This window comes from Aethalodelphis obliquidens, unplaced genomic scaffold, assembly GCF_003676395.1.
Source record: "Aethalodelphis obliquidens isolate GAN/ISIS:26980383/991018 unplaced genomic scaffold, ASM367639v1 scaffold71, whole genome shotgun sequence".
NCBI classification, from domain to species: domain Eukaryota; kingdom Metazoa; phylum Chordata; class Mammalia; order Artiodactyla; family Delphinidae; genus Aethalodelphis; species Aethalodelphis obliquidens.
The window spans coordinates 11,047,933-11,061,071 of NW_020838015.1; the positions used below are offsets into that span (position 1 = coordinate 11,047,933).

Consider the following 13,139-nt stretch of genomic DNA (forward strand, 5'->3'; position numbering starts at 1 on the left):
CTTTGGTTCAGCAGAGAAAGGTGAAAAACTTTCTAGGTCAAGGAACAACATAGAAAAGGCAGAGAGGCACATGCAAGGAACGAGAAGTAAACCAATTTGGAACTAGTTGTTTTTCACAACTTGTGCTATCCAACCTAATGATTATTCTGGTTGAAAATTATTATTATGATTGATAATAACACCTCCTCTATGTTGTTAAAAGTGCTAGCCATTAAAAGGAAATCTGTGTGACATAGTTTTAACCAGTATTGTACTCCCCGCTAAAGTCAGTACTGAAGGATAAGGACTGCCATCTTTTTATTTATTGGGAAAAGGAAAAGAACAATCATTAAATCCTACTTTGCTTCAGGTACTTTCATATATTTGACTAAAATGCAATTTCCATGAGGGCAAGATTTTCTCTTTAAATCTACTGTATTAACTGCTGTATCACCAATACTTGGAATAGTGCCTAGAATATAGTTGGCACTCGATAAATATTCTTTGAATGACTTGGGAAAATGTATATATATAAAATCTCATTTAATCCTTATAACAAACTTGCAAAAGAGGCATTAGCATTCTGATTATACAGGAGGGAAAAGAATGGCTAAAAGAAGTTATGTAAACTTGTTCAAAGTCATGCTAAGGTCAAACACAATAGACTATAAGCTACATATGGGCAGGGAATGTGTCTGTTTTATCCTTTATGGTATCCCCAGCAGTTAGCTCATTATCTAGATTATAGAAGCACTCAATACATATCTTTCTTAATGTATATGTATAACTGATTCACTTTGCTATACACCTGAAACTAACACAACATTGTAAAGTAACTATACTCTAATAAAAATTTTAAAATATATATCTTTTTATTGAAGTATAGTTCACTTACAATGTTGTGTTAGTTTCTGGTGTACAGCAAAGTGAATCAGATATATATGTGTGTGTGTGTGTGTGTGTGTGTGTGTGTGTGTATCTATACATATATATAAACATACATATATACATACATACATATTCTTTTTTAGATTCTTTTCCATTATAGGTTATTACAAAATATTGAATATAGGTCCTGTGCTATATAGTAGGTCCTTGTTTTTTTTATATATATAGTAGTGTGTATATCTTTTGAATAGGAGGAAGCAAGCAAGCAAACACATACTTGTATGAACACAAATACAATTCATTTTGCCTTATACCAACCACATCATCACCCAAACTCAAAAGAATAATTGAATCTCAAGAATTCATCAGTTGGCCTCACATGTTTGTTGGTTTAAACATTCTGTGATTTTTTTTTATGCAGTTTCACTTGTAGACAGTGGTGGTTCTCCTTCAGTCCTTTTAACCTTTAGATAGTCTCAAGGTCTTCTTTTTGGAGGATGTTTATACCTTCCTTTTGGAGGATGCTTCTTTTTGGAGGATGCTTTAAACTTTTTCTATAAAGAGCCAGGTAGTAAGTATTTTAGGCTTTGAGGGCCATATGTCCTCTGACAGAAATACTCAACTGTGCCATTGTGGTATAAAAGCAACATGTAGATGAATGAAAATGCCTGTATTCCAATAAAACATTATTTACAAAAACAGGTAGCAGGCCAGATTTTGCCACAGACCATAGTTTACCTATCCCTGTTTTATAATAGTATGTCGATTCTTCCATCTCTTGCCTTTCCAGGACTTCTCTAACACTGTGTCAACTGTGAAGCTCCGCCTATCCTTGGTATATTAATACATGACAGGACAAATACAGTTTTAATGAGTTTTAACAGTTAAACCCCTTCCATTTAATAACTGTAGATGGCAGAGGCATAATCACAACAGAGAAAGATCAGCGAGAGAGGGTGGCAGGTAGCCTGGACAAAGCCCCAAAATATGGTTCCTTCTCCTAATCATGTTGGTAGAAGATCTGGACATCAGGTTTGCAGGGAAAAAAACTAGATTTTTTGGCTTTTTTTCATCAGTGAACCTAGAGCTGATCAGATAAAAACAGGCTCACAAATAACCATATCCATAAGAGACTGAATGCAATCTCATACGCCAATTTAGGTGACCATGAAAACTATCAAGTGGACCAATTACTCATATTCTCTACTTTCCTACTTCCCTACATCAGGATGTGTAAAAAAAAGTCTTGAGTCTTCTTCAAGGAAAAAAAGGGAGAAGACTCAAATCAATAGAAATAGAAATGAAGAAGGAGAAGTAACAACTGACACTGCTGAAATACAAAGGATCATGAGAGATTACTACAAGCAACTACGCCAATAAAATGGACAACCTGGAAGAAATGGACAAATTCTTAGAAATGCACAACCTTCCGAGACTAAACCAGGAAGAAATAGAAAATATGCACAGACCAATCACAAGCACTGAAATTGAAACTGTGATTAAAAATCTTCCAACAAACAAAAGCCCAGGACCAGATGGCTTCACAGGCAAATTCTATCAAACATTTAGAGAAGAGCTAACACCTATCCTTCTCAAATTCTTCCAAAATATAGCAGAGGGAGGAACACTCCCAAACTCATTCTACGAGGGCACCATCACCCTGATACCAAAACCAGACAAAGATGTCACAAAGAAAGAAAACTACAGGCCAATATCACTGATGAACATAGATGCAAAAATCCTAAACAAAATACTAGCAAAGAGAACCCAACAGCACATTAAAGGGATCCTACACCATGATCAAGTGGGGTTTATTCCAGGAATGCAAGGATTCTTCAATATACATAAATCAATCAACGTGATATACCATATTAACAAATTGAAGGAGAAAAACCATACGATCATCTCAATAGATGCAGAGAAAGCTTTTGACAAAATTCAGCACCCATTTATGATAAAAACCCTGCAGAGAGTAGGCATAGAGGGAAGTTTCCTCAACATAATAAAGGCCATATATGGCAAACCCACAGCCAACATGGTCCTCAATGGTGAAAAACTGAAATCATTTCCACTAAGATCAGGAATAAGACTAGGTTGCCCACTCTCACCACTATTATTCAACATAGTTTTGGAAGTTTTAGCCACAGCAATCAGAGAAAAAAAGAAATAAAAGGAATCTAAATCGGAAAAGAAGGAGCAAAGCTGTCACTGCTGGTAAATGACATGATACTATACATAGAGAATCCTAAAGATGCTACCAGAAAACTACTAGAGCTAATCAATAAATTTGGTAAAGTAGCAGGATACAAAAATAATGCACAGAAATCTCTTCCATTCCTACACACTAAGGATGAAAAATCTGAAAGTGATATTAAGGAAACACTCCCATTTACCATTGCAACCAAAAGAATAAAATATCTAGGAATAAACCTACCTAAGGAGACAAAAGACCTGTATGCAGAAAATTATAAGACACTGACGAAAGAAATTAAAGATGATACAAATAGATGGAGAGACATACCAGGTTCTTGGATTGGAAGAAATAACATTGTGAAAATGACTCTACCACCCAAAGCAATATACAGATTCAATGCAATCACTATCAAACTACCACTGGCAAATTTCGTAACTTGTATGGAAACACAAAGGACCCCAAATGGAACAGAATAGGAAGCCCAGAGATAGACCCACGCACATATGGTCACCTTTACTTTGATAAAGGAGGCAAGAATATACAGTGGAGAAAAGACAGCCTCTTCAGTAAGTGGTGCTGGGAAAACTGGACAGCTACCTGTAAAAGAATGAAATTAGAACACTCCCTAACACCATACACAAAAATAAACTCAAAATGGATTAACGACTTAAATGTAAGGCCAGACACTATCAAACTCTTAGAGGAAAACATAGGCAGAACACTCCATGACATAAATCACGGCAAGATCCTTTTGGACCCACCTCCTAGAAAAATGGAAATAAAAACAAAAATAAACAAATGGGACCTAATGAAACTTAAAAGTTTTTGCACAGCAATGTAAACCATAAACAAGACAAAAAGATAACCCTCAGAATGGGAGAAAATATTTGCAAATGAAGCAACTTACAAAGGATTAATCTCCAAAATTTACGAGCAGCTCATGCAGCTCCATCTCAAAAAAACCCAATCCAAAAATGGGCAGAAGACCTAAATAGACATTTCTCCAAAGAAGATATATAGATTGACAACAAACACATGAAAGAATGCTCAACATCATTAATCATTAGAGAATTGCAAATCAAAACTATAATGAGATATCATCTCACACCGGTCAGAATGGCCATCATCAAAAAATCTAGAAACAATAAATGCTGGAGAGGGTGTGGAGAATAGGGAACCCTCTTGCACTGTTGGTGGGAATGTAAATTGATACAGCCACTATGGAGAACAGTATGGAGGTTCCTTAAAAAACTAAAAATAGAACTACCATAGGACCCAGCAATCCCACTACTGGGCATATACCCTGAGAAAACCATAATTCTAAAAGAGTCATGTACCAAAATGTTCATTGCAGCTCTATTTATAATAGCCAGGACATGGAAGCAACCTAAGTGTCCATCGACAGATGGATGGATAAAGAAGATGTGGCACGTATATACAATGGAATATTACTCAGCCATAAAAGGAAACGAAATTGAGTTATTTGTAGTGAGGTGGATGGACCTAGAATCTGTCATACAGAGTGAAGTAAGTCAGAAAGAGAAAAACAAATACTGTATCCTAACACATATATATGGAATCTTAAAAAAAGAAAAGGTTATGAAGAACCTAGGGGCAAGACGTGAATAAAGACGCAGAACTACTAGAGAATGGACTTGAGGATATGGGGAGGGGGAAGGGTAAGCTGTGACAAAGTGAGAGAGTGGCATGGATATATATACACTACCAAACATAAAATAGATAGCTAGTGGGAGGCAGCCGCATAGCACAGGGAGATCACCTCGGTGCTTTGTGACCACCTAGAGGGGTGGGATAGGGAGGGTGGGAGGGAGGGAGATACAAGAGGGAAGAGATATGGGGACATATGTATATGTATAACTGATTCACTTTGTTATAAAGCAGAAACTAACACACCATTGTAAAGCAATTATACTCCAATAAAGATGTTAAAAAAAAATTCTGAGTCCTTCTTATGTGCCATAAGGTGTACTAGGTGCTGAGGACACAACAATGAATATGAAGCAGCCGCTCCCCTCATGGTTCTTGTAGTCCAGTGGTCAGCACATTTTTTTCTGTAATGGGCAAAATAATATTTTTTTGGCTTTTCAGTTGTGACAGTTTCTGTCACAACTACTGAGTTGTGCCATCATAGTGTGAAAGCAGCTATAGACAATATGTAAATGAATAGGCATGGCTCTGTTCCAATAAAACTTTATTTATGGACATTGAAATTTGAGTTTCATATAATTTTCACATGTCATAAAATCCTATTCTTTCTTTTCCCCAACCATTTAAAAATACATTTTAAAAAACACTCTTAGTAGCAAGCCATCCCCTAAAAGGTGGTGGGTTGGATTTAGCCCATAGGCTGTAGTTGGCCAACTCCTGGTCTGGTGTAATGGGGAAGATAAACATAGAAACAGATTATTTCAACACAATGTGATAAAACCTACTAGAGTTCTATGGGAGACAGAGAAAGTTCACCTAACTCAACCCAAGGCATCAAAGAAAGTACCCTAGAAACATCCCCAGAGCTGAATCTTAATGGTCAATATGAAGGCATTAACTAAGGAAAGGAAGAGGAAAGTATGCTCCAATAGAAAGCAGAGAATGATCAGAGTCAGAGGTGACAAACAGCATGAAATTCTTGGGGAATGGTATTGCTCTAGCACAAAAGACAAGTGTCAGATGAAGTTGCAGGTATGGGTAGGGATGAAGATATACAATGTCTTATTTACCATGCCTCTGGGCAATGAAGGCCACTTACAAGTTTCCAGGAGGGGATTAATATAATTGAATCTGTATTTTAGATTTACTTCTGTGGCAACACCTTGGCAGACAGATCTGAGACAGTCAAGAGGCTACTGAAATAGTACAGGGGAGAGATGAGAAGGGCAATAGTGGTGAAAATGGAGTGAGGAGTGTAAATTCTGGAAGTGTCTAAGAGGTTAAATCAACATGGCTTAGTGAGGGAGAACAAGGAGTCAAAAATGACTCAGGTTTCTCACTTGGATGGCTAGATGGATGAAAGTACCACCAACTGCTATTGGAAAGGGAGAGAGTTTTATAAACCAGATAATGAGTTCAGATTTACACACATTGCCTTTCAGTTCCTGCTGGGTTTTCCTGTAGAGATGTTTACCAGGCTGCTATGCATATGAGCTTTGGGGAGAGATCAGAACTAGAGATATAGTCGTGAGCACAGAATAGTGGAAAATGATATTTGAGGGCTAGATATTGAAGAGCAGCTGTAAAGGGAATGGGGTATGTGAAAGCTAGAAGGAGTAAGGTTGTTATCAGAGAGTTGAATTTAGTCTTTCTCAGCTGATTCCTGAGAATTAAGCCCGAAGCCCTCAAGACAGTGGTTCTCAAACTGTAAGCTTTACACCTGGAAAGTTTGTTAAAACATATTGCTGAGTACCACCCTCAGAGTTTTGATTCAGTACGTCTATGGTAATGCCCAATAATTTGCATTTCTAACAAGTTTCTAAGTGATGCTCGCCAGTAAGAAACACAGCCCTGAAGAATCCATTGTATGTAATGAATTAACTTCTCTCTTCTGCATCTAGCACACTCCTAGTTATGTGCCATCCTTGGGAAAACTGAGATAATGGTCACTCAACTTATTTTCTTTCTTCTGTGATTCAGATAAGGAACTCCAATGGAGAAAGACTGGAAGGTGTCAGGGTTCCATGATTGAGTCACCAGACTCTAGCCTAGATTAGACATTCAATAAATATTTGTTGACTGAAAGGTTGGCACAGTCCATGGTACAGTCAGGGGAGTGAGCTGCTGATATAGAAGGGTTTATCTCTGAAGTTGAGATCAAGGACCCATAAGACTAAAGTTTGTGATTCTTTACAAGAACAATGAAATCTTTCAGTATGACAGCAGAAACTGGGGTAGAGAAGATGATGGTGAAGCAGGTGCCAAAGTATAAAACAGAAGTGGGAGAATGACCTGCAGGCTGATAGATGACATTGGTAAGGAAATGAAAATGATAAAGCCTGCTTGTCTGAATTTCAAAAGGGATTTTTGTGTGAGTTTAGAAGAATAATGGTTTAGAAGTTGTCTGTGGAAAGCATGCCTAAACCAGGGCATGTGTATATACTATCCATCAAATTGTGTCTTAATTTTATCATTACAACAGTGCCCTGAGACTTTACCCATGTGATAAAAAATAGCGTCTACACATTTTCTCTTTCTGGACAGTTTTGTAATTTCCAGCATAAACAACTTCTTGCTTTCATACATATTTCCTACTAAGGTCATTTCTAAGAATTGTATGTGTTTGGTTGCTATTGTGAATGGGATATATTTCTCCTTATAGCTCCTCATTGGTTAATGTAGTCTACTTTTAAATTAAATTTGTGCTTCTTTGACTTATCCTTTGAACTGGTTGTAACACCTTACAATATCCTTATTACTGTTAAATAAAAATCTTCAACACGTTCATTTTTCTATCGCTATGAGTTAAGATTTTATCTTTTTAAAAATTATCTTTTAACATTTGCAATGAATTGTTATTGTCCAACATTACTGAAGTAGATTTGATAGAATTTCATTCATAGGTTTTCCATCTAAGTTCAAAAATTGGATAGAGGGCTTCCCTGGTGGCGCAGTGGTTGGGAGTCTGCCTGCCGATGCAGGGGACACGGGTTTGTGCCCCGGTCTGGGAGGATCCCGCATGCTGCGGAGCAGCTGGGCCCGTGAGCCATGGCCGCTGGGCCTGCGCGTCCGGAGCCTGTGCTTCTCGGCGGGAGTGGCCACGGCAGTGAGAGGACCGCATACCGCAAAAAAAAAAAAAAAAAAAAATTGGATAGAATGTTCTTTTTGGAGCAGTTTGTCAGATGTTGGTATCAGAGTGATGCTACCTTCAAAACCAATGTGAATAACTCTTCAAGATGTTCAACTGTATAACACTGCTATAGAACTGAATTTGTCTATTCCTAGAAAGTTTGAAGGAACTTGCTGGTAAATACATCTGACCTTAAAGTATTTGTAGAAGTTTCTCTTTGATGATTGTTTTCTATGTTTCTACAATTACAGGTCCATTTAGTTTGCAACTTCTCAATAATGCTTGCCATTTAATATTTATTAGATATTTTAAATTTCTCTGAGATTTTCAAATTTATTAAGGTACAATTTAGTAGTGTCCTATAATTTAAGAAACCTTTGTATTTGCTCTTATATTCCATTTATCACTTAAATTTTATTTATAATTCATCATTGTTTTCTTGATTAAATTTGCTAGAGGCTTATCTACTTAATTCATCCCCCCATTAAAAAAACCCTACCCATCGGCTTCATATTATATTGGATTCTTAGTCACATAATTTCATTCTTCATATTTAATAATGAAATATTTAAGGCTATAAATTTACTCCTGAATATTGCTCTCAAAGATTTGATAAGTCGTGATCTCGTTTTTGTTATTTTTTATTAGTCTGCCAGTGTTTCTTTGAGCTAATACTTGCATATAAATTGTGTCCTGAAATATTCATGCAGTTGAAGACTTTTGTTTAAATTTGTTTTCAAGTTTATAAAAGTTTTACATTATCATCAGAGAACAGAGAAAGTGTGTCTACTTGCAAGAGTTTGCAAAGGTTTTCTTTGTGGCATATCAATGATCATTTTTTTAAATGTTACCAGAATATTTGAAAATATAGTGTATTCACTGTCTATAGAATACAGTTTTTGACATTTATTAATTAGACTCTATGAATTATGGTTTTCAAACTTTTAAAGTATATATTTTAGGTCTACTTTATCTGATATAGTTAAATTACGTTAAAGTTTCCCATATAGACATTTATATAATTTTTCTTCTTTTATTGCAGGTTTTTTCTTTACATATTTAGATCCTTTTTTTCCCTCAAAGAATGGTTTCATGAATACAAATCCTTAATATAGTCTGTATCTTCTATCTCTTGGGACCAATGTGATTGTATGGTTATTGGTCCTGTTTTGTTTTCTTTTTTTCAAATAGATAAGTGACATGATTAGATGCTTATTTGGAGAATGGATTGATTGGAAGGAGGTGAGACTACAAGATTAGAAGCCAGTGAGAAGACTATTACAATGGTCCAGGTAAGAAATGATGAACAATTGGATTAAGACAAGGGCTACAGAGAGGTTTTTAGCAAGTAGAATAATCAAGACTTGGAATAACTTGGATTGAAGTGGCTTGAGGCAAGTGAGAAGAGTTGAGGGCAACACCTAGATTTATGACTTAGTTAACCATTATCTAAAGAGCAATATAGGAGGAAGAGCTGGGCTGGCTTTTCAGAATAAGCCATTTTCTGAAGTTCCTTCTTTATATTCATCCACAAACACTCAAGCTCAGACCTAAAGCTCAGTGTTGAATCTTTGTCAGTTGATTGCTTTACTCAAACCAAAGACTTTCTACCTTAGTATAAAACACTAGGCTAAATATTAAATTTCATGGAGATCACATTTCTTTTATGTGCTGAGAGCTCTTTCATAAATTAGAAGAATAACTTGGACCAGGAAAGAAGGAATAATGTCCTACACCATCCCCAGGGTAGTCCATAGGTGAAGGTTAAGTTTTCCACAAGAGGGCAGCATCACCTAATAAATTATGTCATTGAACGCCTCCTCCAATCGGGGTTGAGACGGAGAAGCTGAAAGGGTAGACAACGTAGGTTCTGGGAGCCATAGGACCTGCCACACCATGAAAACCAAAGGGCCCAATTATCTCCAAGGCCATAATTATAGCCACTCTTAAGTGACTGGTAGTGGCAGATGTCACCACAGCAGGGAGAAAGAAGACATGGAGCTCACCAAGGGAGGATGAGTGAGTGACACACCTGAACACTCTCATTCTTAGGACTGGTTCAGAAGCCAATACGGATCATGTCTACATTCCTTCTAAGTGCTGGTACCTCTGTATAACCAATATTTCTCAAGGGGCTTTATTTCCTGTCAGATCTTTTTCACCCCTAATGGTTTCCCAGCAAATCTTGTCTCTGAAGGTTAGGTTGCAAAGCACAATACAGTTTGATGATCTCCTTATTTCATAATGGTGTTTGGTTACCAATTACGCTTCTTTTATACCCTAGGGAAAGGAATGGGACTGAAATACACTGAGAACCTATTATGTTAAAGGCATTTTACATAAATTGCCTCACTTAATCATCATCCTCCTATATAGGAACTATTATTTCCCATGTGACAGAACCAGGAAGTAGCATACATGTGTCTATCTGATTCTAAGACAAAAACTTCTAAATTCACCAATCTGCCCCTTTAAGAAGCCTTATTTAAAACCTAAACTATGACCTATCCAATACTGAGTCAGTGACAATGTGTCTATTGTATAAGACATTATTTAACATGTCACCTCTTACCTAGGTACATGGGCAGGCATGGCTTAGTCTTATGTAGCAGCAAGTAATATAATAAATCAATGGGATCCTATAAAACTTCACCCTTACTAACTCAAAATCTTTCCTCCTAAGTACTCTCTCCTCGGGATAAATCATTTGCATATAGAGCAGGAGAACAACGGAAAAATTAAAGATGGCTTCTGTGTTTCTGGCTTGGTTGACTAAGGGCATGGTGGTCCCAGTCACTGAGATAAGGAGCTTGCGAGGAGAAGAAGATGATGCATTAGGTTTTGAGCATGTTTTGTGTGAAATGCTTCTGAGACATCTAAGTATAAATGTCTAGTAGAAGTTGGTTATAGGGGTCTGGGGCATTAGAGATCTAGTCATCCACACACAGATGATAATTGAAACTCGGGGACCGGGTGAGATTTTCCATGGTATATTGATGAAATTAGAAAGGGTAGAACTAGGGGAAACACCAACATTTAAGGGATGGGCAGAGGAAGAGCAGGTGGTAGAGGAACCTCATTTTAAAAAGTGAACAGAGAGATAGAAAAAGAACAAGGAAATGGGGTATCTTGAAAGCAGGAGAGTTTCACAAAGAAGGGTGTAATCCAGAGCAACAATGTCAAACGCCATATGTAAGTCATATATGATAAAGACTAGAAATAACCCATTGACTCTGACAACTAGGAGGTAATACATATATTTTGACAGAGTAGTTTCAGTGGACTTCTGGGAGTCAAATTCAGACTGCAGTGGGTGGAAAGCTAAATGGTAGGTGAAGGTAGGTGAAGTAGAAACAGTGAGTATAGACTCGCCTTTTGAGAGACTGGATATGAACAAAAAGAAGAAGATGGGGCAGAAGCCAGAGGGGGAAGTATGAATACAGGAAGACACAAAATTTTTTCTAATAAAAATAATTAAGATGGAAAAACTTAGGCATGTGTATAACATAAAGGAAACTAACAGAAAGGGAGAAGTATGAGCTCCAGGAGTAGAGAACAAAGATACAGCAGCAAAATGAAAGGGAGACCTATGGTAAGCTCACCTATAGGTGGATGCTTTGGCAGCAGTAGAATGACTGTCCTTATCTTCCAAATATGTCCTTGTCTTCCTCCTGCTTGTGCCACTCTACTTACCTAGAAAGCTTTTCCCCTCCTGATGGTTTCTTTGTCAAATTCTACCTGTTTTTTAGCTTAGATTCTACCTCCTCTATGAAGTCTTACCCTAACCATCTCTTCTGACGTGCTTTCTCTTTCTCTTGAACTCTAATAGCAATTTCTGTCTGAACAATTCATTTGACAATCACCCTTCGCCCTGTGGAATCTCCTTTACGGCTTTCTTTAAAACAATGTATTGCTAATTAATTTGTCTTATGTGTGTCTTTTCTCCCCTGTTAGACTGTACACTCCTCAAGGGCAGGCTTCCTGTCTTAGAGTTTGCCACAGCCTCCAGAGTGCCTACCATGGCTGGGAGTAGGATCTCTTTAAATCTATGTGGTTCAGCAGTGGCAGTCTTTTATGATGGAGGATACAGAAAAACACTGGGTTAGGTAGGCCCTTGGTGTGTATTGAGTCATTTAGTTCTCTCAAAAGCAAATGAGGAGAGTGAGTCTTTCAGATGTAAAATAAATTTATGCAAGATGACATGGGTAGTATGAGATAGTGCCAGGATTTGAACCAAAGGCCCTTTCTCTTATGCCATTCTGCTTCAGTTGTCTGCAAAATTCTGTTCACATGAAACACCTCTTTCCTTGATATTGATAGAGACATGCCTCTATTGAGGCTTTTCTACCAACCAAGTGGTTTCAGCGGCTCCTGCACCTAATAGCAAATCTCCCTGTGCCTTACCTCCTGACAATCAGCTTGAGGATCCGGAAGGAGCCTTTGATGAGGATGAGGGCCTCTTGGCGGGAGCCATACAATGGTGTGCCATTGATATTCACCAGCTCATCACCAGTCCTCATCTTCTGCGACAAGGCTGCCTTGCCTCCATCTTCAATCTGTGTTGCAGAGGACAAAAAAGAAAGCAGGTGGTGAGGCGATTCCTTCCCCCAAATTCTACTTCCTGGCTCCTCCCAACTTCTGAGCCACAAATAGTCCTGGGGGATGGCACCAAGACCCTCCAGGGAGCAGCTAAGAAGCTGATTATAGGCCATTATTTACTGAAGGCAAATCTTGGGCAAGCCCTTGAGGAAGAAAACAACACAGATATAATGCAATCTGTGCCCTGGAGGAACCAACAGTCCATTTGGGGAGACAAGTACTTCTAAATAAGAAAACGATGTTCGAAGGAACTCCACAGTGTGGGCATGGAATAGCAAATTGTGCACACAAATTAGAGCCAGAAGAACTAGGATTCAGCAAAATGACCTTTGGCAAGTCCTTCTCTCTTTGGGCAGGTTCTGAAGTCTGACAAACTTGAGTGTGAATCTTGGCTCTAGTACTTCCTAGCTCTGTGACTCCAAGCAAGTTACCTAACATCTCCATGTCTCAATGGCCCCATATGTGAAATACAGATAATAAGCAACCCTACCTCACAGGGTTGTTAGTATGTGAAGGATCTGGGAGCAAGGGGTTGACTCTGAAGACCTTGAAGGTGGCTTCCAGCTCAACCTTCTGTGAGTGGAATTGCAAATCCAAAAGATACAAAGTAACTGATCATTTATCTATATCTCTTCAACAAGTATGTTGTTGACAGTGGGCACTGACCAAATGCTGGGAACA

The 13,139-nt window shown here is 37.9% G+C and overlaps 1 protein-coding gene across 3 annotated transcripts in view; it reads right to left on the reverse strand.

The window, feature by feature from the left end:
• The window catches only part of SHROOM4 (shroom family member 4), a 216,377-nt gene that overhangs the window by 97,529 nt on the left and 105,709 nt on the right, over window positions 1-13,139 (reverse strand). For all 3 annotated transcript variants that reach the window (XM_027091223.1, XM_027091226.1, XM_027091224.1), the window contains one exon: window positions 12,264-12,415. In XM_027091223.1, the coding sequence (XP_026947024.1) occupies window positions 12,264-12,415 (152 nt within the window). The remainder of the gene's footprint in view (window positions 1-12,263; window positions 12,416-13,139) is intronic.